Here is a 24,690-nt window from a genome sequence, read left to right on the forward strand (position 1 = left end):
AAAAGATGATCCCCTAAAGTGGCTTTGGCCATGGCTCTGGTGACATTCCTGGCATCGCCTCTTCTTCTCCACAGCAGGTCTTGGCCGTTTACTGGGAATTCTCCTGTTTCCCTCTGATTCGTGACCCTGTTCACTTGTCATTGGGTGGAGGGGGGGATGTACATTTCATGGGGTCAAGTCAAATGAAAGCCCATGGGAGTGGCCTGTATCCTGCAGAGGGAGAATTGCCCCAGGGAGGTAAGCTCCTCCCCAGGGCTAATGCCCTTGTGCAGTCCTTGGAAGGGGACTGCTGTGCTGTCGAAGGACCTGTCCTTCAGAGGAGCCCTGGAGCTGAGGTCTGCCATGCCAGCCAGTGCTAAGGAACGCTGCTTGAGTCTGTCCTTGGATTCTGCAGGATTCAAGCCCCTGTCATCCCCACCTACCATACTTCTCAAACCTGCTCCCAGATCTCTGCAGTGATGGGGCTTCCCTGACATAGCCTCTGCCCTGGCTGCTCTTGCTGTGAAGACAAATTCCCTAATCTCCAGCCTAGACATTTTCTTCCATCACTTCAGGGCCATCCCTCCTTGTCCTTCCATCTCCTGAGAGCATTAATAATTCCCTTCATTCACTTGTACTGTCACCCTGATGGCTTCTGTAGGCTGTGATCATGTCCCCCCAGAGTCATCTTTATTCTAGGCAGTGCTAGCCAGGTTCATGCCCAACGATTTCCCCCAGAAGGAATGTGACCCGGTGCATTTATCTGTCGGCTCCTCTCTGCTCTCCTCGTACGTCTTCTCCAGTCCCTTAGCCTCTCTCAGCTGGTTGCTACCTGGATGCTAAAGGTCCTGTGGCATTTTCAGAAAAACAGAGGTGATCACCTCCGTGTTCTGTCCTATTGACACTAGTTGTGCTGTCAGAGCTGGTCACTGAGTGCAGATCAGCAGCTCTGTTAGTTTAGCAATAGTTGCCTTGTGGCCAGCCCCCGACTGCCCCCCTTGGCCTCAATGACCGCACGGCTGCTCCCTGGTTCCCTGCAATGTGAAGCACTCTGAGGCCACACTCCACTTCTGGTACCTTGGTTTGCTCTCAACCAGCTTATCCTATTTATCTTACCTTCCAGGGATTCTGCTCCTGGCTCATTTCCATCTACCAAATGAAGTAAGTACATGTCCTTCCTGTCTGCATTGGATGGCAGCTAACTGGCCTCTCTCTGCCTTTCCATGTATCCAAGACACCATCACCAGTGAATATCCCGGTGCTGCTGTATCTGCTTGGCCTCCCTTGATCAGAAAGCACCTCCCCTGGAGGGGGAGGGGAATATGGGTTTTTTGTTCATTACACCCTGCTGTCCCTTTTGCGCTGTCCCATCTCCCCTCTGCCCTGGTTCTGGTGAGTGCTTCCCTCCCACCTTGAGGGGCATTCAGGAGGCCCACAACATACCTGAAGTTCAGAAAAAGTTTGACAGACTTCTCCCCTCCCACCCTCATTTTTGTGGTGCCCTTGGTTCTGATCAGGTCCCAAAGAGTGAATCACTGCCCAAAAAGTCTGTTCTCAGGGCCAGTGGGGATCAGAACGGGCTGGAACTCCCCTGAGAGAGACCAGACACAGGGGCTTTCCACCTCTCATTTAGCAGAGTTGGCTAGTTCAGGAAAGCGTCCAGATTTGTTGGTGGTTCACTGGCTGGACTTTCCAAATGCTGGGAGATCACCATCCCTTCTTGTGTCCATCCAGGGATCCGGTCCATGGAATGTCAGGGACATCCTATTGTGTGGGAGTTAGAGATGGAGACATCCAATTAGGTGCCTCCAGGGGCTAGTGCAGGATTATTCCTTTCAGTGTATGTTCCAGGGCTTTATCCAAGCCCAGGTTAAATGTCCCAAATGATGGGACTCCCTCCAGCCCTTCCCTTGGGGACCAGTCTGCAACCCTCTAGAGGTCCCAGATGTCCCATTCCACAGGTGCCAGAATGCCATCCTCCAGGGAGAGACTTGGAGCACTCTACTCCTGAATCCCTTATGTGCTCTCAGGAGGGATGGCCTGAGTTTGAGCCCTGCAGTATTTGGGGCTGGTGCTTTCCACTGGAGAGTGGGGGGGCCATGCCCCCTGAGCAGGGAGGGGCGATCTCACATCACCTGCACTAACACGCCATCCGCCTCTGTATCGGTAAGGGATGAGGAGCTTCAGAGCAAGTGTGGGATCGACGCCACCACCTACCTCTCTTTCCAGCGCCACATCCTGGTGCTGGTCATGATCGTCTGTGTGCTCTCTGTGGCCGTCATCCTGCCTGTCAACTTCTCTGGGGACCTCTTGGGTAGGTAATTCTCCAAGCCCACTGGTTGATCCCAGTGGCAGGGCACAGATCTCCACAGCACATGGGTGGGAATCATGCACCAAGCTGGATGGGGGAATGATGACGCTGTCTGTTAGCCGGGAAGGTGGAATTCTGGATAAGGTGTGGTGCCCGGAAAATTGGTCCAGTGCAGGGGGTCATGCCTGGGAGATTGGCCCCACGGGGTGTGGGTTGGTGGCCAGCTGTGGAGTATAGGAAATGGGAGAGACCAGAGAAGCTTTGGGGCTTGCAGGAGGAGGCCAGGAGAAACCCCAGGGAAGCAGCAGAGAGGAAGGAGCCAGGAGGGGACCCAGGCATCTGTCACAGGGAAGCTGTTTGTATTCTGGGCCTGAACTGCTTGAGATGCGTGGCACTCCCATGACCTCCATGCTTCCCCTCTTCTCTTCCAGGAAGCAGTCCAGCTCATTTTGGCCGGACGACCATCACCAACGTCCCAACACAGTACGTTCCCCCCACACCTTGCAGCTGCACTCTCTGCCGCTTGAGGGGATGTCTGCCAGGGGCACAGGGTTAGACCATCAGCAGTGTGGGGACTGGCCCCTGGGACCAGGGACAGGGTTTACTTTTACATGATTCATAAAGATCCCCATGTCTGATGCACTGCAAAGACGTGTGAGCACCTGATGGCCAGACATGGACAGCTGTACAAGAAGAGATGGGAGCCAGCACTCCTACACCATGCACTATAGCACCTCCTGCTGGAACTGCCGTAGCTTGGAGCTAGCACCTCCCCAGCCAGCATTCCTACCCCATTCAGTACAGCACCTCCTGCTGGGATGGGTTTGGTCTGGAGCAGCTTGAGTTTACAAGTTCTCCTGCCTCATTCGTCCAGCAGCTCAGCTAGTGCTCCTGCAGCATTCCCTCTGGTGCTCCCTATGGAAGAGGCTAGGACTGCAATAACTGAACTCCCAGCAGCTCACCCTCCTGCACCCATTCCTTACAGCACCTTGTGCTGGAAGAGGCTGGGACTGCAGTAGCTATGAGCATGGATGCTATGTGCTTTTGGTTTGCACCGTGATGGGCAGATAGCTTGCCCTCCAGGTGGAGGGGAGGGCGGGTCTGCAGTGGGTTCGACTGATCTCCAGTAGGGGTTCTGCTTTGTTAGGATGCAGATCTGTTCCTTTTTCTTGCCAGAGACCGTCTCCTGTGGCTGCATAGTATCTTCGCTCTCATCTATTTCATTATCACCATCCTCTGTATGGCTCATCACTCTGTCCAGCTCGAATACAAGGAAGATGAGAAGGTAAGCTGCCCCCAGTCCTCTTCTGCCCCTCCCAACCCAAGGGGGGACCCTGCACAACTTTACTTGTCCTTTGCCCAATAAAGTTGAAACTTGTTTGAGCTGCTATCGAGGGACTGAGCTCAACCCACGTCCAAGCAGTGTAAGAGGTGGTAGGGTCTAGTGGTTACAGCAGGGGCCTGGGAGTCAGAGGCTATTCCCAGCACTGGAAGGGTGTATGCTTGAGTAATTAGAGCCTGGAATTAGAAGTCAGGACTCCTGGTTCTGTTCCTACCTCTTAGAGGGATTATAGTGAGCTGGCTGGGGACTGGGAATCAGGACTCCTGGATTCTATCCCAGCTTTGCCACCAATTCACAGGATGATCTTGTACCAGTCTCTGTGCATCATTTTTGTCCGTCTGTGCAACGGAAGAGATTATACTGACCTTCCTTCCAGGGAGAATGGGAGGTGCTGCAGAGGCAGGAGTGTTGTGAATGCCAGATAGAGCATGGTTCTGCTCCCCAATCCCTCTGTCTCAGCTCTTCTTCTCCTCTCCCAGGTCGCCCGGACACTGATGGTCACCCGGATTCCCAAGGAGATCACAGACTCCTCCCTTCTCATCAAGCATTTTCAGTGAGTAGAACCGCAGGCAGCTGCTTGATCTGTGCCCACCTCTATGAGCTTCCCTGCCCCTGGTTCTGCTGATTCTTGATGACTCACTGGAGGGAGGCAGGTCGGGATGCCCATGGTCTGGAGGAAGGGCGAAAACATTAGAGGAACATCAGTGTGGAAAGCAGGTGATGGTGCCAGCAGCCAAAGGTCTCAGGTAATGAAGACGGTGGTTCTGCCCCCTGCTGGCTGCCATGGCAAAGGCAGGTATAGAAAATGCAGTTATCCTTCCTCTTCTCATCCAACATTGCCCAGGAAGACTCACCTCCTGGGGGTTGGTAAGTGCCTGGGGATAGAAGGCTGTCCCCCTCTGCAATCCCAGCTCTCCCTTCCTTGAGGAGCTGGGGATGAGGAGCCAGTGGGGCTGGGAGAAGCGAGTGGTTTGAGTCTCTTCAGTCTCCTGGAGGGGAGAGTCTCACATGTCTGTCTGCGTATGTGCCCCCCAGCGAGGCCTATCCCAGCTGTACCGTCACCAACGTCCAGTTCTGCTTTGATGTTCGCAAGCTGATGAAGCTGGATGGAGAGAGGTGAGTCTGCCCTGGGGCCCTGGTGCCTTGAACTCCTTAGGAGTCCCATGGAGCTATCCCATGATGCCTGCACATCACCCACAGATGGACTCAAGAGTCTGTATGCACACTGCCTCTGCAGGCTCTCCAGAGCTGTCATCCTGCCTGGATCTACTTTACCCTGTAAAAGAACAGTCCTGTAAGCCGGGGGAGCACCCCCACATTGTCCACATGGCCTCAGGAGTCCCAGGTGATGGCGGGGAGAAATCTCATGCCTTGGCCTCTCTTGGCATTTGAGGCTTCTTTATTTGAGATTCCTGGTGGCCTTGCCTGTCTGGCAGGCTGTGCCTGGGGTACCTTAGGTCTCTCTAGTGCTAGTGAGCACTGTCCCCTCCTAGTGATGGCATGACACAAGGCCCCCATGCCAGGAGGAGCGTGCCCCGCAGGATGGGCATATCAGGCTTCCCCCTCTGTCCCTGTCCACCATGGTACGTATGGGGTATCCTGGCCTGGTGTGCTGTAGGGGGCATGTTCTGGAAGATACAGGGAGCATCTGGGTATATATGGAAAAAAGGCTCCTTTCCAACAAATTAGGGGAGCTGCTCTCTTTTCTGGGAGGCCTCATGAAGTGTCCTCTCCGGTCCCATTCCTGGCAGGCGCAAGGCGATGAAGGGACGACTTTACTTCACCACCAAGGCACAGAAAGAGGGGAAAATCATGATCAAAACTCACCCCTGCGCCCGCATCTTCTGCTGCCGCAGCTGTGGCTTCGAGCAGGTAGGAGATCGGAGGGGTGGGGGTGGGGGGCCGGATAACACTCGCCCCCAGCGACTCCCAGGCACCTGATCAGAGATTCTCTTACAGCTTCCCTCCCCCCACTGCTCTGCTTCTGTGACAGCCACTGAACAGTGCTGTTCCCCAGTCTCCTTCCCACCATGCATACTGGAGGATGGAGGCTCAGGAGAATGAGCCCCAGCATCTCACACTGGCTGAGATGGGCCAGGGGAACTCTCAGGGCAAGAGGGAGGTTTCCACAGATCAACAAACGACCCACAGAATCAGTGGGTTTAACTGGCAGCCAGGCACGCACCCGCGCTCACCGGAACCTGAATTGTGCATTTAGGAAACACTCGCCTGCTACTGCCCTCTAGGGGCACAAACTGTCACTTGCAGCTGTTATTCCGACCCAGACAGCTGTCTCCTTGACACAGACCTTAGTGTTGTTCTTTTGCAAGCAGTGTGTCTTCCTGGAAAGAGTGGAATGACGCACGCTCACTCTCACTTTCACACCCTGCCATGGCTGACTCACTGCAGCTGTGCATCCTGGGTTAGCATTTGTCAGCTGTTGAACACTGTTTCTTAATATTTCTTCCTGCACTATACAAAGGCCATGATCAGTAACAGGGTCCCGTTGTGCTAGGTGCTGTACGTGCCCACAGAAAAACATAGGCTGTGACACTCAAAGCCCCCGATCCTGCAAGTTGCTCCTCACTGGCAGACCCCTGTGTGCACCAGCATAGACCTGCCCACACAGAGCAGCTTCGTTCAGGGGGCAGGCCTAACGAGACAGGGAACACCTGAAGGACGCTGGGAGAGGGATACAATCAGATAGAGTCAGGTTTAAAATCCATAGGTGCATTTTCAGGTTCTTTCCTGACAGTTAAGCAGTGTAAGGGCCAGCTCTCCCTATGTGCCCCTTGCATCGTTCACTGGCTGGTGTCTCATAGGCACCACACCTGGGGTGAGTCCAGAGGAGTGATCTGAAGGAGGAGGCCGTAGTGATCTAAGGGTTCAATGCCCCCTGGTTCTCCTGCTGTTTCTTAAGGTGAAGGTGGACAAGGTGGGGGCCAGATGCCCTCAGTCAATGTCCTTTATCCCAGCGAGGGGTGATGCTGGGGTTAAACATACTCATGGTGGTGGGAGTTTCAGCTTTAGCGTGTTCCCAAACACTGTCTCCTTAAATTCTGCATCAATGCATCTTCTGCCCTAGCTTGGACCACAGGCCCCAACTCCCTCCTGGAATCCTTATTTCCCTCACATGGGTGAGGGAGGAGCCTGGACATACAAAACCAGCTCCTCTCATTCCCACTGGTCGCTTGCTCCATGACTGCCAGTCCAGGTGTTGATGTGGCAGCCCCCAGATTTCATCCCCAGTGGTCTGTTGGGAGGTGAGTCCCCATCTCTCTGGGAGGAGAGCTCCTTTTAAAGTGATCTTTCCTCTCCCCTGCAGGTGGATGCTGAGCAGTACTATGGGGAGCTGGAGGAGAAACTGACCGATGAGTTCAATGCTGAGCGCAACCGCATTACGCTCAAGCGTCTTGACATGGCCTTCGTCACTTTCCAGGATGAGAGGATGACAGCAGTGTGAGTGCCAGCCTCAACGAGAGCCAGGCCGAAGCCCTGCTAGCTAGAACGGCCCTCTGGGCAGCCTGAAAATAACTTTCCCCTACACATTACCCCCTCCCCATGGGAAATGAACCTGAAATTCACACAGCTCTGGGGTGTAAATGTAAAAATAACAAGCAGCTTCGGCTTCTCTAGCACTTTCCCCTGCTGGGTTTGGGACCAAGAACGGTTAGTCCGTTCCTGCCTCAGAGCCAGCAGGGGTGCCCACCGTCAGAGGCCCTGGTGCTTTGAGGCCATCAAGGGGCGCTCTGAGTATTTCCATGGTTCCGCATGGACTCTGATTTTTAGTAAGCTAAACCCAAATGGTTGTTTAGTCTCATTTGGACTCTGCCCATCATATCAGCAGGGGAAATGACCTCTGAGTTTGGCAGAAGGCCACAGCCTATGATTGTGGGAAGAATGTTTAGGGTGGCAGAGATCCTGAACCCCTTCCCCCCTGCTCCCCCCAGCTCTTCTCATATATGGGAGCAGGAATCTGTCCCGTGAGCCAAGGTCTCCTCTTCCTCCTCTCTCCTGTAGGATTTTGAAGGATTACAGCCGCATCCACTGCCGCAGGCACCCACAGCAATCCTCCGTGACCACGGTGGTAAAGTCCCACAGCTGGGGCGTCCGCTATGCCCCCGCCCCCAGTGACATCATCTGGTAAATCCCCACACAGCTGGATGGAGGGGGCACCAGGGCACGAGGTGGATCCAAGGGTTTAATTCTCCCAGACCTTTGGGAGTGCTAAGGACTGAGAATTTGCCTCTGCGAGGCCTGAGCAGTGACACCAATGCAGCGAGGTTGCAAGTCTCAGCTAGGCCAGGCCAGGGAGGGGAAAACGAAGTCTCCTGGGCTTTCTCTGGCATTGGTGAATCCAGAGCCCATTGCAGGGGGCACAGAGATTCCATTGTGCTGGTCCTCCTGGTCCCCGGGGATGCCCCCAGTTCCAGGTTGGACAGTGCAGGGGACAGTTGTGTTGAGATGGGGTGGGATGGGGACTAATAGCAGGAAACCCAAAAGCAGAAGCCCTGGAATAATCAGAAAGGATGGGGTCTACGTGGGGGGGGCGGCGGGGGAGGTATAGGGCAGCTTGAGCATGAGAGCTGGGGGTCAGGCTGGTGAAGTGGGGAGAGCCCCTTCCCTGCCGGGTACCAAGAGGGACACCCCAGCCACCCGCACCGCTGTGCCTTTCCCTGTGCTCCAACTGCTGGATACTCTGTTCTCTCATAGGGAGAATTTATCTGTCCGTGGCACATCATGGTGGGTGCGATTTGTGCTCCTCAATTTTTGCCTCTTCATCCTCCTCTTCTTCCTCACCACACCTGCCATCGTCGTCAACACCATAGACATGTTCAACGTGACGCGGCCGGTGGAGAGCCTCAAGGTAGCCGATTCCTGCGGGGCTCTGTCTGCTGGACTCAGGGACCCACCTGGGAGGTTACCCATCTCCGAGCTTGCCTGAGGAGGGGCGGGTGTGTGCTGTCCGAGAAGAGCAGGGCATGCCTCTTCTCTGCACTCTCCATGAGTGGGATGGGTGTCTTCTTGGCAGGCAGAAAGGGAGAGCCCACATGGTTGGCAACCACATGTCCCTGATGGAGGCATCCTCGGGTCCTGTCTCTCTGTGTGGGGTTATGTGTGCCCCTCCCAGGGTATGGGGTCACTGCCTGGGGGGCATAGGGAGCCAGTGGGGCAGGGCAGCTTTGTGAGTGTGCCAAAGCAATGGAGGTGGAGGGGGGGGCCATTACAGACTTCACCAAGTGTTGGGGTGCTCCAGAGCTGCCATTAATCCAGCCCCTTCCTCCCCAGTAACCTGTGAGCTGTAGACGGGGGCCTGGGTGCTTTCTCTGTCCCAGTCAAGCCTTCTGTCCTCAGCCTCGCCTCCCCTCCAGCAGTGGAGCGAGCGTCCCAAGGGCCTCCCACCAGCCAGGCAGGGTCCTGAGCTTGTCTCCGGTCTCTCCCCTCCCCAGAATCCCGTCCTCACCCAGTTCTTCCCCACGCTGCTGCTCTGGGCCTTCTCTGTGTTCCTGCCCTTCGTCGTGTACTATTCCGCCTTCTTTGAGTCACACTGGACCAGGTAACTCACAGCCTATACACTCTGACCTTTCACGCCGGGGCCTGCCTCCCCCCTCGGAGTCACTCAGGATCTGGAGCTGAATGAAAACCCCAGTAGGTACCATTTAGTCCATCTGCAGGGGCCAGGGAGGGATTGGTCCCTGCAGTCTGTTCCGCAGGGCGCTGTCCAGTCCCTCCCTGAGGAGACAGTTCCGTGCCCTGGGAGATGGCTGCCTCTGCCCTCGTCTGCCCTAGTCTGGTCACTATGCTAGGTGCCGTGCTGCTTGCTCCCGCCTCCGCTGGTCAGCAGGCACCTGGCGTCTGCACACACAAATGCTTCAGTGCTCTCGGCTCCGTTCCAAACAGGCACTGAATTTCCAGGACAAGTGAGGCCGAATGGCTCCCAGCGCAGTCGTTCCCGTGCCTGTGGGGATGGAGGTGCAGGCGCCCACCTTTTTAAAAATGACCTGCTACCGGGGGGGTGGGGGGGGTCAAAGCTGCCCCACTTGATGAATGTCCTGCAGTCCCCTCTCTTCTCCCTTTATCTATGCCCCTCGCTTTAAACCTGCCCCTGGGCTGCACTAATGCCTCCCCATGGCCTCAACCAGCAATCCAGCTGTGGTTGTCCAGCTGCGTTCCCTCTCCGCTCCCCTCACAATGCCCCACTCAGCAGCACCCCCTGCAGGTGGCCCAAGCCACCCAGTGTCCCCAGCCATGCTCCTTCCATTGGCATCTCCTGCAAGTGCCACATCTTCTCCCCCTGAGCACAGAATGTGTGCCTCCAGTCCCCAGCACTGAATGTCCTGAGCTGGTGATCCAACCGTGACTCGTGGGTGAGTGGTAAAGCTGGCCAGTGCCGTCTGTGAGCTACAGTCAGATTTCCAGCTGCAAATACTGTCATGGGAAGTGGTGAGAATTAGAGAGAGACAGTGGGATTTGGGGGGTGGAGGGCTCCCCAGATGGCTTCACCACACCCTGTTCCCCCACCGTGGCCTCTGCATAGTTTAGGGAAAGAATCCCCACCTTCCTCAGTTAGTGCTCTGCTCCAACAGTTAGCACTCTGCTCCAACAGAGCAGCGTCCCCTTTGAGGACAGTCTGATTCCCCAGTGCAGCACTGGACCCAAGCCCTATGCATCTCTCCCTGCAGCTTCTCTTCTGTCTCCAAAATGTATAAAGATCTTTTCCTTTTTCTGTAGATCGAATGAAAATCAGGTCACGATGCACAAGTGTTACTTCTTTCTGGTGTTCATGGTGATCATCCTGCCCTCGCTGGGGCTGACCAGGTACCACCCACGTGTACAGCCCTCCTCATTTGCCTGCAGACTGGGAATTATGTCCATGTCCCTGGAGCTCTTCATCCTGAGGGATCAACCCCAAAGCATTTTTCAGAGACTGTGTGTGCAGGGATCACTTCACCCACCACTGAAATGCAGCCGCCTCTGAAATGGAACACAGCATCTCTTAGCACTCAGCAATTCTACACACCAGTTATGGCAGAAAGTGAAGTGTATGGAATCCATTTGAAACGTAATAGGAAATTAGGGAAAAAGCATGGAATTGCCCATGGCCCAACTGACCAGGATGCCAAGATTAACTCCCTGACTCTTGGGCAATGTGCCATCATGTCTTTAATAACCATGTGTATTCCAGGGGGCATCAGCGTTCCAGCTCCTCTCAAAGTCTGCCACCGCACAGCATCCCTGAGAGCAGTAACTCTTTAAAGAGCAAAAATATCTTACAGATTAATAGCTGGTTATTTATCATTCTCTGTGCTGTTGCTCCTTGGCCAAGGCCAATCGATAGCTTTAGGGACTGTGGAATGGCCCCGTTTGTCTTTGAGAGAGAACTGACCATCTCCCTCTGGGGAATTTCCTGGTCTAATGTATTGATAGTGTGGATCAAACAGAAATGGCAAAAGCAGTACAGTGACTCAGAGGCTATTGCATTTGCAGAGACTCCTGCTGAGACCCAACTGTCCAGCCCTTTAGCCAGAAAGCACTCGCTCCTCCCCTCTCTGCACGTTCGTTGTCTGTTCCCGGGACCGTCCTGTCCCCAAACTCTCCCCTGGTGAGCCCCTCAGCCCAAGGACCCCCAGCTGCACAGCCCCCTCCTTCCTGAGTATGAGCTAGACCAAGTGACCCTGGGTATTAACCCCTCTCTTGTTCAGCTGATCTACAAAGGAACTCCTTAGCCAGGTGTATATGTGAGCCTTGTTCTCAGGTCTAGCCAAGCTGTGATCAATTCTGGATCCCGGGGTGGGGGCAAAGGTGGTTTTAATCACCTTTGGGGTTTCCTTATTCTGGAGCCGGCTGGGATCCAGTTTGGTTCCCAGCACAACTGAGAGAAGCCATGGGGCTGACCTAACTTGCCCTCAGCTGCCTGTGGCACCAAGGGGTTGTTCTAGCAGCTGGGACTAGTCAGAGCATCGAGATCCTTCAGTCAGATCCCTGATGCCAACAGCTTTATGCCACCTATGGATTCTGGCTCTGCTGGGGCAATTGCCAAGCAGCTAGTGGCCCTTCGCGCAGCTGGAGATGTGCAAACGGACCAAAGCATCAAGCCAAGAGTGCTCTGCAGGAGCAGCAGCCACTCCAGTAAGATTTTGGCACGGCTCCTTTGTAGGTTTAACCCTTTCTGTGGCGACTTCCAGGTCTTGTAACCAGGTCCTTCAGTAATTGCCACCTTTGACAGAACAGTGTTTTCCAGCATTTGCGCCATGTGGACCAGCTGTTCCTTCCCAGACCAGCCTTGGTTATTATCATTAGTGTTATTATTCACACAATGCCAGAACAAAACAGGCTGAGCACGTTCCACACCAAGGTCAGGCCCCGTGCCAAAGGGCAATCCAGAGATGGGTGGGGGCAAGGTGTGCTGCAAGACTTTTCCCTGCTCTCTGCATGTGCGTACGTGCGTGTGCATGCGAGAGAGAGAGAAAGAGACTCTTGCCTATATGCCCTGGATATTCTCTCTTGTCCGTATAACACACGTCTAACCAGCTCCTGTTCTCCCTTCTCTTATCCAGTTTAGATCTTTTCTTCCACTGGCTCTTTGACATTCACTTCTTGGATGAGGCAAATATCAAGTTCCAGTGAGTACTGGCGGGCCCTGAACATGTGTGGAGCTGTGTTTGTGTGGGAATGTGTGTACACGTGTCGATTAGGGGGAGCTGCATGCACAGCTGGGTGTGTATAGGGGCAGAGGAATTGCATTTTGCACTGTCAGTGTTTTGGTTGCAGTGTTTTGGGACGCCCCAAGTTTTGGACCCCATTTCTGAGCAATGCCCTGAGCAGAAGGGGCTGCAAGCTCATGGACCCAGCAATCCTGCTGGGCAGCAGCTTGGAGTGATTCGGGCATGAATCCTGCAGCCACCAGCCTGGCACAGCTCTTCTCTGGCCATCTGCTTGGGGCACGTCTCATTCTCTTCCCTCCTTGTTGTTTCCGGGGGCAGGTGCGTTTTCCTCCCTGATAATGGCGCTTTTTTTGTCAACTACGTCATCACGTCCAGCCTGATCGGGACAGCCATGGAGCTGCTGCGCATCCCCAGCCTCATCGTCTACGCAACCCGCCTCTGCTTCGCCAAGTCGGAGCCAGAGCGGCTCCACATCAAGCGGGTACGTGGCTCCACTCCTTGCACACCTGCACCCACACGTTGCCCAGCTGCCACACCCCTCCTGGGAACTCAGACCCACCAGAGCCCGTCTCCACTGTCCTGGCCAGAAACTCAACGTCTTATACTCAGGAGGGTGGGGCTCTGGTCCCAATGCCTCTGGGGAGAGGCCCGGGGCCTAGGGCTGCTCCAGGAGGGTGGGGCTCTGGTCCCAATGCCTCTGGGGAGAGGCCTGTGGCCTAGGACTGCTCCAGGAGGTGGGGCTCTGGTTAGAGTGACCAGGTGTCTGGTTTTCAACCAGAACACCAAGTCGAAAAGGGACCTTGGCGGCTGTGGTCAGCACCGTCGACCAGGCCATTAAAAGTCCGGTCGGCAATGCTGCGGTGCTAAGGCAGGCTAGTCCCTACCTGTCCTGGCTCCCTGCTGCACCCTGGAAGCAGTCAGTAGGTCCGGCTCCTAGGCGGGGAGGCCACGGGGCTCTGCGCACTGCCCTTGCCCTGAGCGCCGGCTCCACAGTCCCATTGGCTGGGAACCGCGGCCTATGGGAGCTGCGGGCGTGGTGCCTGTGGGAGAGAGCAGCACACAGAGCTGCCTGCCGCACCTCCACCTAGGAGTCGGACTTGGTGGCCGCTTCCGGGGCACAGCGTGGTGCCAGGACAAACAGGAAGCCTGCCTTAGTCCCTCCACTGTGCTGCTGATGGGGAGCTGCCGGAGGTAACCCCGCACCCCAACCCCCTGCCCCATCCCTGAGCCCCCCCAAACCCGGATTCTCTTCCTGCACCCCAAACCCCTCATCCCCAGCCCCACCCCAGAGCCTGCACTCCCAGATGGAACCCTCACCACCTGAACTCCAACCCCCTGCCCCGCAGCCCCCTCCCATACCCTCACCCCCTTCTCCACCCCAACCCCCTGCTCCAGCCCAGAGCCCCCTCCCACACCCTGAACCTCTCTGCCCCACCCCTCAGCCTGGACCCCCCTCCTGCACCCCAAACCCCTCATCCCCGGCCCCACCCCAGAGCTCACACCCTCAGCCAGAGCCCACACACCGTGCCCCAGCCCGAAGCCTCCTCCCACACCCTGTACCCCTCATTTCTGGCCGCACCTCAGAGCCTGCACCCCCTGTTAGAGCCCTCACCCCCTCCCGCACCCCAACCCCCTGCCCCAGCCCAGTGAAAGTGAGTGAGCGGGGAGAGAGTGAGCCACTGAGGGAGGGGGAATGTAGCGAGCAGGGCCTTGGAGAAGGGGCAGGGAAGGAGGCGGGGCCTCAGGGAAGGGGCAGGTCTAAGGTGTTAGGTTTTGTGAGATTCAAAAGTTGGCAGCTCTAGTTCTGGTCCCAGTGCTGGGGACAGGCTCATTGCTGGAGGCTGCTGCAGGAGGCTTGGCTTTGGTTCCAGTCCCTCTGCGGCTGGCAGGGGTAAGCTGTGCAGAGGAAGCAATCGGTGCAGGTCTGGGAAGGCACCGGGGCGAGGGAGTACATCATGTTGTTCAGTAGTGACCCCACTGGCTGTGTGAAGAGCAGCAGCGCCCGGCTCTGAAGGAGAATCCCGTCCATGGTCAGCAGGCGATGACTGCGTCATGGTGCCTAGGTGGATTATACAGGAAGAAAGGAAGCATAAAGGACTAGGAGTTGCTGCCAGGCCCTGGAAGAGATGCTGGGGAGCATGGGGTTGGGGGGAAGGCAATGGGCTGGGAGATCTGGGGTCAGTTCCTGGCTCTGCCACAGACTCTGTGGGTGAACTGGGACAAGGCCTGTCATCGCTCGGTGCCTCAGTTTCCCATCTGTGGTGTGGGGGCAATACATCCTTTCTCTGCCTTCCGTCTGTCCATGCAGAGTGCGAGCTCTCTAGGAGAGGAGCTGTCTCCACCATGCGTATGTGCAGTGCCTAGTGCGAGGGGCCCCGATCTCAGCTGAGGCCTCCAGCTAGTGTGGTAACACACATGGTAGTACTAGGCTGGAGGCAGCAGGGTAACTGTGCTGTTGATTGTGCCTCAGAGCCAAGCCTATGAGTTCCAGTTTGGGCTGGAGTACGCCTGGACCTGCTGCATCTTTGCTGTCGTCATGACCTACAGCATCACCTGCCCCATCATCGTCCCCTTTGGTGAGTGGCTGTGCCAGTCCTGTGAGCTTCCAGCCCGGCCCTCAGCTGTCTCACCATCTCCTCTGGGCCTGGCCCCGGAGCTGGAAGCTGCCTCACCCACACCCATGTTCCCAGGAGAGTCTGTTTGCTTCCTTGGGAGGTGAGATGATCATCAGAAGGCAGCTCTGTCTGGTTTCATTGGCCTCCTGCTGAAACACCCCCCCGCCCCCCCCCACACACACTGTCATGCAGCGACTGGGGAACCAGACCTGGTAGAGAGAAGTGAGCAGGGATCAGCTGCCAAATCCCTTGGCCCAAAACTTCACCACTGGCATCAATTCCATGGACTGTTCTCTTTGACCCAGTCCCTCATCCCCTCTCCTAGCCGTGGGGCTCTCGCTTCACCCCCGTTTGTCCAATGGTGGCACCTGTGCTGATCCTCTTTCATCCTCCTGGCCCAGGTTTGCTCTACATGCTGCTGAAGCACATGGTCGATCGCTACAACATTTACTACGTGTACATCCCCACCAAGCTGAACCAGCGCATCCACTCGGCGGCCGTCAGCCAGGTGGTGGTGGCGCCCATCCTCTGCATGTTTTGGCTGCTCTTCTTCTCTGTCCTGCGTCTAGGTAGGGTGGACTCAGGGCAGGGACTCCTCCGGCCTAGACCTTATCTGTATCAGGGCTCACTTCTCTAGGGGACAAGCAGCCAGCTAGTGACCATCACCTTCTCGTCAGGAACAGGAGGAGGGGGAATGGGGCGGACAGGGAGAAAATAAATGGGGAAAGGGTAATGTTGGGGAAATCTCGTCTGTACTCACTGTGTGGGGGGAGGGCTCAGCCAGATGTGGGGGAGATCTTGGCTGGTACTTGTGGGGGGTACTCAGTCAGATGTGGGGGAGATCTTGGCTGCTACTCAGAGTGGGGGAGATCTCAGCTGGTACTTAGGGGGGCCTTAGCCAGAGGTGGGAGAGATATTGGCTGGTACTCAGGGTGGGGGGCTCAGGCAGATGTGCGGGAGATCTCGGCTGGTACGCAAATGTGGCTGGTAGGAAGTGAAGCTGGTGGACTCTGATGCAGAGTCCCATGCTGGCTGGCTGTTTTTCTCTGCTCTAGGTCCCATCCGTCCCATCACCCTCTTTACCTTCGTGGTTCTTCTATCCTGCATCCTCTTCTCTTTCTTTGGCCTGTGTCTGAAGAAGCTACAGCCAAGGAAGCCCTCCAGCTACCAGGTGAGAGAGGGAAAGCAGCCACTTTGGTCCCAGGACCTGACTCATCGTCTCTTTGTCCTGTTTGTCTGTGTCTTGCCTCTCAGGGGTCCATATGTACTGAGGTGCCTGAGGATTTAGTTGCGTCTGGAGCAGACACAGGGCTGACTCCCCTGGTGCTGCACAGAGCGTCCCCCCTCTGTCCATTCACCATCACCAGCTTTGGGTGTGTCTGTGCTGCAGTTACCCATCTCTGTGAGCTGTAAAACCAGCTGTGGGTCCATCTCTGGGCAGGTATCTCTGATGGGCGTGGTCAGCTCAGTTAATCCTAGCTCTCAGTGGCTGCAAATGTGATCCCCTCCCTCTCCAACCCCATGGTCTCAAAGGGCTGTAGGAGGGTATGTTCCTGGGGTTTGCCCCTCCCACTTTGGGGAGCTGCTCCCTCCCTCCCTGACTGCTTCATCTTCTCTCCCCATCTTCCTGCAGATGTCCGAGCAGTCAGAAGGGACCTTCAACGACACAGAAAGAAGCAGCATCTCCTCAACCCCTAACTCAAATGTGAGTATATCCACTCCCCCGCCTGCCTCCCGCCCCCTCCCTGGCCTCACGCACCAGACACCTCGCTTCGGGAGTCAGCTTCATGCAGCGTCAAAACACTCTGACGCAACCAACCACTAATGCCTGAGATCAGGAGCACTGCACTGAGACTCTCACGGTGACCCAGACGTGCCTCTACCCCGCCATGGCCATGCATCTCCTGATGCACAGCTCTTGTGAATGAGGGTAATACACTCACACGCCCCAACCTCACTGGCCAATCAAATCCCGCCTTTCGTCCAGCCTGGATTCTGAGTGGGAGCGGTGTCTCTTTCTGATCCTCGCTTCTAGCCCATTGTCTGCTTTGTGCCCCAGATGTTCGTGGCCACGGTGCTGCAGGAGCCGGAGCTGAGCCTGACGCCAGCTGCCTCCCCAGCTCACCAGTCCTACGGCACAATGGGCAACCGGCTGGAGCCGGTGGAGAACAGCGAGGAGGGTGGCCTGCAGAGCTTTGAAACGGAGCTGGAGACTGTGGAGGGCGAATTCAGAACCGGGCCCATACTGGAGGACCAGGTCCATTACCACTGAGCAGCCTCCCGCAGTGGCAACACCAGCTGGACAGAAACACCGACATCAAGTATTGAGAACGGGGAGGAAACTCCATCTTTTAGGCCCCAAGCTTCCTGATCTGCCATGCCGACCCTGCCGCCAGCTCTCAGGCCCTGGCGAGGGTCCAGTGCCGCTAACTGGACCAGATCCAACACTGCTGAAGGAGCAGCGGCTTTCCTGGCCTCCGAGAGCCCAAGCCCCAGTGCTGGGGAGGTGGCCTCCTGCTCATGCACCCAGATAATACTGGGGTCTAGGGTGCAGTGGTGGAGACAGAACTGAACTGAGGGAGAGACCCCAGGAGGCCTCCTGCTTCCATCCTGTGCTCCAGCTCTGAGCAGCTGGAGCCGATTGCTAATTCATCTCATGCTAAGTAGCCTGCCTGCCATCTCCTGGCTTTCCCTTCTCCTGGAGTCAGGGTCAGTCGCAACAGACCTCATACACCCGTCTTTGCTTTCCCCACCTTTCCCTCTGGTTCAGCATCTCTTTGGAAAGGAGGGGTTTAGTAGAGTGAGTGGCCCCCAGACACTGGGTCTGGGGATGCACAGACCCATTGCGCCAGGGCAGACGTGGCTGTGAACCTCTTTTATCAACATATTTGGGGAGATTGGGAGGAGGGCATGGGGAACGGGCTTGTTCTCCTGCTGCCAAGGGAAAATGCCCAGAGAGCACCGATGAATGTGTCCAATGCAGACGCAAAGGCCTGCAGCTCCTTGGCTGCCACAGGAGCCAGCCAGACTCAAGTGCAGATGCCAAACCCGTAGCTTTGTGGTGCGCTCACTCGCTGCCCCAAGGAGCAAGACAGGGGAGTTGCCCTTTTAACTGGGCCCCAGCGCCAGGCCTGAGTGTCGTCTGTTCCTTCCCCCCCTGTCTGCTTGTGGCTATGTGCGTGAACGCTGTCTTTGTCTTTGGGGCTCCTTGCACCTTGGTTCAGTGTCAGATACAGAGCCTGTCACCTGGTCCCCATAGCACAGGGTAAGGGAGAGAGCGAGAGAGACGGTGGGCACCAGGGGGAGAGTGCTGAGGCTAGGATGAAATAACAGGCAGCGAAAGGAGAGTCGTGTGCCCTGAAGCATTAACGCTTTGTACAGCACCATATTGCAGACTGCCGGCTCTTTGGGCATGACCTCCGGCGATGCATGTAGTCTCCAAGGGCTTAATTAAAGAGGCAGCTAGGAGTAGTGGGGGGCTCTATACATGCAGTGGCTTATGCATGTGATTGAACAAGCTCCTTTGGGGAACCCTTCTGGGAAATCTCTGGGCGGGAAAACCTCTGCCCCCATCGCCTGGACTGGCGAACACACGGAGCAGCCTCATGAAAGCTAGTTTCGGCTGGCCCTGCAGAGCCCAGTAAAATGGGGGAAATATGGTTGCAGGTGGCTCAGTGAGGGATCCGGATGTGGTGGGGGGCAGGTGGGAATGGGGAAATCTGGACGCACAGGGGCTCGTTTTGGGGTGGAGGGGTTCCAAGTGCAGGGCAAGGGCCAGGTACTGAGGGCTCGTCAGGGTGGTCTAGATACAGGGGGCGGGGGCTCATCAGGGTGGGGGTTTGAGTGCAGTGGGGGGAGGGGCTGGCTGCAGGGGTGGGGGAGTCTATATTGGGGGGGGTCTCAGCAGGGAGTCTGGGTGCAGGGAAGCTCCAGCTGCAGGGGGTGAGGCTCTGCAAGGTGGGAGTTTGGGTGTGGGCTTCTCGGGAGGGGGGGGGGGCAGGTCTGGGGCCAGATGCACAGGGGTTAGGCAGACTAGGGAGCAGCACCAAGTACAGTGACCCCCCCCCCCTTCCGCACCCCCTATGGCTGAGGAATGATGGTGGCAGGAAGGGGAGGGGGGGTGCGGAGCATCCTGCAGCCAGGAGGGGTGGCGGGGGTCTGACCCGGCTTGGGACTATCAGCTGAACCAGTGCGCCTGCGCTGCTGGGGGGGTGGGGCGGGGTGTGTGTGTGTGTGTATGTGCATGCACGCACGCACACAAGTGTAATGGCTTGTGACTTCCCTTTGCTTCCCCCTCAAAAAGTCATTTTTCTGCAGGGAAGCAAAAAAAAACCAGCTGGGGACATGAATGCTGCGCGCACACAGTGGCACAGAATTCCCCCAGGCCGACGCGACAGCCAAGCCTGGTAGGTACATAGCTGACCCTTCACTGAGCTGTGCGGCTGCAGGCTCCATTCAGCCCTGCCAGCAACTTGCTTCAAGTTGCCGGGTGGCGGGAGGGAGGGAGGTATGTGAGCTGCCCTCTGACCGCATTACAGAGTCCCATCCATCACCGCAGCCAACAAATAAAACCGTGAATTAAAAACAAAGGGTGAGGGATTAAAAAAATATGTTGGCTCCCCTACTGCCCTCAAGGCAGCCATGATGCCACAACCCTCTTGCAGGAACTAGGCTCCGGCCCCACAGGCAGGGCAGTTACCACTCCCCATGCCCAGAGCCGGGCTGGCCGTGGGGATGATGCTGGTGCACAAATGAGGATCCAAGCAAAAGCGAGCGGGCCTGGTTCCCCCCCTTAGTGTGGTTAGAAGGGCCGTGGTTGTGTGTGTGTGTGTGTGTGTGTGAGAGAGAGAAAGGGGCGCAGATCTGTCCCCAGGGGACAGGACACAGGCAGGAGGGGGAGCGTTTGGTGCTTAGCCTCTAAGAACTGTTCTCCAGTGAGCACAAGGTGGGTATGGTAAGCCAGGCAGCCTGTCTGCACCCTTGAGGGGAGTGGGGCTGGGGGGCTCAGCTCCTCAGGGCCAGGCTCCAGCCTCCCAGGCTTATGTACTGTGGCCCAGGCACCACTACTGTGTCACATTAGCCCTCAGTCATGCCCACAGGTGCCAGAGGGAGCATGCTGATGGGTGGCATGGGACAGTGGCAGTGAAAAGTCATAGTAGCACTGAGGCCAGGGGAAGCAGCTCCCAAGAAAGGGACTTAGGATGGCAAAATTGGAGGGGGGCAGGGGGAAATGAGCTCTAAAAGCAGAGATGCTGGTGTGATGGGTCACCTTCCCATTGTCTGCGTGCACATGGCCACATCACAAACCCCTCCTGTGCTCAGTGCCTGGAGCACTGTTGGTGTCCGAGAGCCCATCATAACCCCAACCCCCAGCAGCCAGTCAGCCAAACACTCATCTGTCCCTTTGCCCATACACCCACATCCATTCCTCACCTCATACATCGCCATGCACCCAGTGGTGTCTGCACAGCTCCACCCACCTCACCCCAGCCAGCTACTCCCCGGCCACCCCATCCCACTGTGCCCCTGTCTAACCTCACTCTGTGCTGACACCATCCCCCGGTTGGTCTGGCCCAGTTCTGTGGGAAGGTGGATTGTTCCTTATGCTGCCTCTCCTGTGGAGACAGTTTGATGCTATCAGCACCTGATCAACTAACCTCAACGCCTCTCTCTCTCTCTCTCTCTTTTGCTGTTTCTCTGGTATGGAAGCAAAGTGCCTGTAAGTGGCACGGTGTCCTTGAGGAGCTCTGGCTCCTTGTCTGACTTTCCCTTGGCTGTCACACTATAGGAATGTGCCAGAGTTCTGTACCTTTCTTGTTATTTATTGCTATGACCGTGCCTTGAATAAAATGACTTCGCCCAGCCATGGCCTGCAGTTAATGGCACCAGTTTACACTGCACCACACTCACCTAAGCAGCAGGAAAGGCAGGGAGGTGTGATGTGAAGGACATCGGCTCTTGGGCATCCACACAGGGTTGCTGTTACTGTGCATAAACAACCCAGCCCGTTTTTAAACCCAGGGCTTACATTTGCTCTCTGGCCTCTTACAGCAGTGAGTGCTATAGGGTACTCACTGCAAGAAGACGTGGCTCCTCCCCCTTGGTCTGATTTACTGCCCTCTAATAGAGATGAGGTGCTCAGGAAAACAGCTCCCCTTCCTGGCAGCCCATCTGGCCCAGCACTGAGTGACACAGTTCCATCATGTCAAATAAACTGATCTTGCCCACGGACTCCCATCTGGGCTGCAGACTGGACCGACCCAGCACCTGTTCCCTCAGACTCATACTCAGGCTGCAAGTGGTTGGAATGTGATCTCCATAGGAAAGACCTCAATTGGACTATTTGGGTCCTTTCTATAATATACTGAATGTCCCAGAGTGTGGGACAGGTCCAGGTAAAGATCCAATCTGGGTAGGGACTCGTCCTGGGAAGCCACCAGAAGAGGCTGCTCACAGTCGATTGTGCAGATGTTCAAAATAAGACGATGTTGCCATTCAGCTACACTGGGCTCCTGGGGCTTGTGCTAAGCCCCAGGAGCCCAGTGGAATGGAAGGCCCCACCCCTCTTTTTCAGGGGGCGATGCATGTGCGGGGCACAGTGCTATCTCCCAAATACCACCGACTTGTGGCACCAAAAAGAACCATTCCCTAAAGTAAATTGTGCCAATCTGTGACACTCTCTTCTCTTTTGTTACAGGAAGGACAGTGGAGAATTAAGTGGTGACATTTAAATTATCAACACTGGGTGGGCATCTAGCTCAATGGAGCAGTTCCCACCTCTCAAAGCTATTGTTCCAAGTGCTCAGCCGACTCACCTCCACTTTGGGGTCCCTCCATTCATATTTTTGAAGTTTTCATCACAAAGCAGCTAGAGACTTTTTCTTTTCATGACAGCTGAGAGTCTGGAGACCAATACAGTAGCTGAAGAGAGGTACCCGCGCAGTATATGGGCACATCCCAGCTGGTTCCAAACCCAGGGGTGGAAGTACCCTGCTGTGGGCTCCACAGATCTGCTGTGCTGCTCCAGCCAGGGGGGAGGAAAGTTCCCCACTTTGCCTGATCTTCTACCCCTATGTCAAACTGGAAGCACTCCCTGGGCACACTCTTCCCACACGCTTCAGGAGAGGAGGGGTGACTGGGCATTCGGGGAGAAAGAGGAACCAGGTTGGAATAAAAACATGGGTGAGAGGGGCCATGGTGAAAAAGACATGCATGGGGAGTAGGGAGGGGAAATGGACAGACTAGGGGAGGAGGAGAGACAAAACAAGGTGTAGAGAATAGTGCCAGTTCCGACAGCTAGGCACATTCACATTTCCGTTCAGAGCAGGGCTGCAGGGAAGATCTGCTGCTCAGTGCTGCCCCCTGGCCCAGCGCCTGCTCAGTCTGCCACCCGTACAGATACAGCCTGGGACCTGGAGCCCAGCACAGCCGCAGCTGCAGTTAGCACAAGGCTGAAGGCAGCAGCTTAACTGGATGCAAAGGGAAATCTTAGGCAACGCAGCCTGCAGTGGGCTCTGTGTGAATACCGGGTCATGTAAGCTGGTTTGAGAGCCAGCCTCTGCCCTCTGCTGGCTGGAACCAGCCTTGCTCCCACACCTGTGTGGGTACACTTGTGTGCGCTCCCTTCCCCACCCTATTTTGCTTCCCAGCATGCACCTCCTTCTCCGCCAGAGCCACCTCCTCCACTCACCAGCTGCTCATCTGTCTGCGATCCAGCAGAGGGGAGCAGCAACAGCTGGCAGAGCAGGCACCACAGCATCGCCTGCTGGGAGGGCAGCTTTCCCGCAGGGCTGCAGGAGGCGACGGGGCTGCGTGAGCCTCACACCAGGGGCCTGATGTTAGGTGTACAGGCCCCCGCGCCTCTGCTTTTGAAATGACAGTAGAAAAGTGAAAATTAAGCCCCCTCCCATCCCCAGCACCACCACGTAGAGGAGTCAAAATAGCCTGAGAGGTTTTAATACATTTATCTCCCCTCAGGCTCTCCTGGCAAGGCAGCCTTTCCCCTTTAACGGGGCTTCCATTCAGAGACAGCTTGGAGCGGAGTGTTGAATGTGGCAGGCAAAGGGGTTTCTGGCTTCTCGCCTTTCCACCCCATCTTATCTAGTAAGAGCCCTCCTGTGCCCCAAAGCACTGAGGGTGCACAGGGCCCAGCACACAGGGGCCTCTGGCTGCTGCTGCAGCACTATACATGCTAATGCTCATCCAGCACCGCTCTCCTTGGGACTCCTCACCACGCTCGGGTGGTGGGAAGGGGTTACCCAGTGAACTCTGTGCTGCTGCAGGCAGCCATCTGCCCTGGCAGGCTCACAGTACTGTTACCATGGAAATCAGAGCTCCTGCTTCTCCTGTCATCCTGATTTTAATAAAAAGCAGGCAGGATAGAGACAAATTACCCTGAGCCTCCAGCAATGGAGACTGGGGAGCAGCCTTGACTCGAGAACCAGGCAGTACAGAGCGGGGGGCGAAGAACTCCAGTGACTTCACACACAGCAGCTGTGCATCTAACCCATAAACTTGTTAGTGCCCCACTCTGCCCATTGCATGGGCATTCTCAGGAGAAAATCTCATGGAGGAGGGAGGCTGGTGGAGCTCACAACCATCAGGATACAGGCAGACATGCCAAACCCATGGAAAAAATGCAGAAATTGGGCTTGTTTTTGGCTTAATTGGTTTGTGAGTTGCTTGTGGGCTAGTTTTTGGCTTGTAGCTTTTTTTTTTTTTTTTTTATTAGCTCCCGGCAAGCAGGGGCAAGGGGGGACGGGCAAGGGGGGAGAGAGTCAGGGGTGCACAGGGGGCCCACCACAGTCCCAGACTGCACGCCGGGGGGATCTAGTCAAATAGAGTGTTGGGGTTCTTAGGGATTGGCTTGTTTTGAAATGGGATTAGCTTGAGTTTTGGCTTTTTGTGAAAGTTGGGGTGTTTATTTACCACGTGAAAGTTGGCAACTGTGGATAAAGGTAGAGTGCATGGCCAGCCACGAAGCGGGTGTAGGAAAGGAGGTCTGGCACACCAGACAGAAGACAGATATGGCCTGGGGGACAGTTTGGGGGGAAGGGGATAACTGTGGTACAGAAAGGCATATGAGAAGGTGCATATAGGGCAAGGAAAGCCTGGTGGTAGTGTGAGGATCTGATGCAAGTGACCCCATCACAATGAGAAAGTAGATGTGGCTTTGGGGAAGATTTTCTGGGATGGCAGATAGGACATGAGTGACAGGTGGGGACAGGTAGAATCAGGAACTGTTTGGGCAGGTGAGGTAGTGGATATTATGAGAATGAAGCTCTTGGGGTTCCCCTGCCAAAGGAAAAACAGATGCGGGAAGGAGAAGTCACCAGGATGAACTGCTTGCAAACCACAAGTGGGAAGCATGGAAGTTGGTGACAGTCCCTGACTGCCTCATCCCTCCCCTGGGACCGTGGTGAGAGGAAATAAGAAATTAACACAGCTCTTGCGGTTGCTGTGGAGTCACGCTCATTACAAGTTAGTTAACACTGGCTCCCTCTGCTGATTTTACAGCCCAGTCCCATTCCTCTCCCCACCGCCCCGCAATGAACTGTAGGTCCTACTTAAATAACAGTAATTATTTTGTTTAAGTGTTTGGTCACAGAATGGATGATTTCTGTGGGGAGACAGACAGACCCGGGAGAAATGTCTTTCCCCCAGTCTCCTCACACTTAAAGGTTAGCATTTAAGATTTAGCGTAGGTGTTGAGGCCTAGAGCGGAAGCAAGAACCCTCTCTGCACAGCGTTTGTAATCACAACCTCTTGGCCGATAGC

The 24,690-nt window shown here is 55.8% G+C and overlaps 1 protein-coding gene across 5 annotated transcripts in view; it reads left to right on the top strand.

Moving 5' to 3' along the window:
• Positions 1 to 18,690, top strand: part of TMEM63C (transmembrane protein 63C) — a 78,891-nt gene extending 60,201 nt beyond the window's left edge. For 4 of the 5 annotated variants that reach the window (XM_043549269.1, XM_007068814.4, XM_043549267.1 and 1 more), the window contains 19 exons: positions 1,103 to 1,140; positions 2,151 to 2,293; positions 2,722 to 2,773; positions 3,467 to 3,575; positions 4,112 to 4,185; positions 4,668 to 4,748; positions 5,384 to 5,504; positions 6,958 to 7,091; positions 7,653 to 7,775; positions 8,346 to 8,499; positions 9,083 to 9,189; positions 10,365 to 10,451; positions 12,191 to 12,256; positions 12,617 to 12,779; positions 14,769 to 14,874; positions 15,315 to 15,482; positions 15,969 to 16,084; positions 16,547 to 16,618; positions 16,973 to 18,689. In XM_043549269.1, the coding sequence (XP_043405204.1) occupies positions 1,103 to 1,140; positions 2,151 to 2,293; positions 2,722 to 2,773; positions 3,467 to 3,575; positions 4,112 to 4,185; positions 4,668 to 4,748; positions 5,384 to 5,504; positions 6,958 to 7,091; positions 7,653 to 7,775; positions 8,346 to 8,499; positions 9,083 to 9,189; positions 10,365 to 10,451; positions 12,191 to 12,256; positions 12,617 to 12,779; positions 14,769 to 14,874; positions 15,315 to 15,482; positions 15,969 to 16,084; positions 16,547 to 16,618; positions 16,973 to 17,185 (2,127 nt within the window). In that variant the 3' untranslated portion in view covers positions 17,186 to 18,689. Of the gene's footprint in view, positions 1 to 1,102; positions 1,141 to 2,150; positions 2,294 to 2,721; positions 2,774 to 3,466; positions 3,576 to 4,111; positions 4,186 to 4,667; positions 4,749 to 5,383; positions 5,505 to 6,957; positions 7,092 to 7,652; positions 7,776 to 8,345; positions 8,500 to 9,082; positions 9,190 to 10,364; positions 10,452 to 12,190; positions 12,257 to 12,616; positions 12,780 to 14,768; positions 14,875 to 15,314; positions 15,483 to 15,968; positions 16,085 to 16,546; positions 16,619 to 16,972 lie in introns of all 5 variants that reach the window. The other variant, XM_043549268.1, reaches the window with a different exon arrangement.
• Positions 18,691 to 24,690: the final 6,000 nt, after the last annotated feature.

Source organism: Chelonia mydas, chromosome 6 (genome assembly GCF_015237465.2).
Source record: "Chelonia mydas isolate rCheMyd1 chromosome 6, rCheMyd1.pri.v2, whole genome shotgun sequence".
Classification (NCBI taxonomy): domain Eukaryota; kingdom Metazoa; phylum Chordata; order Testudines; family Cheloniidae; genus Chelonia; species Chelonia mydas.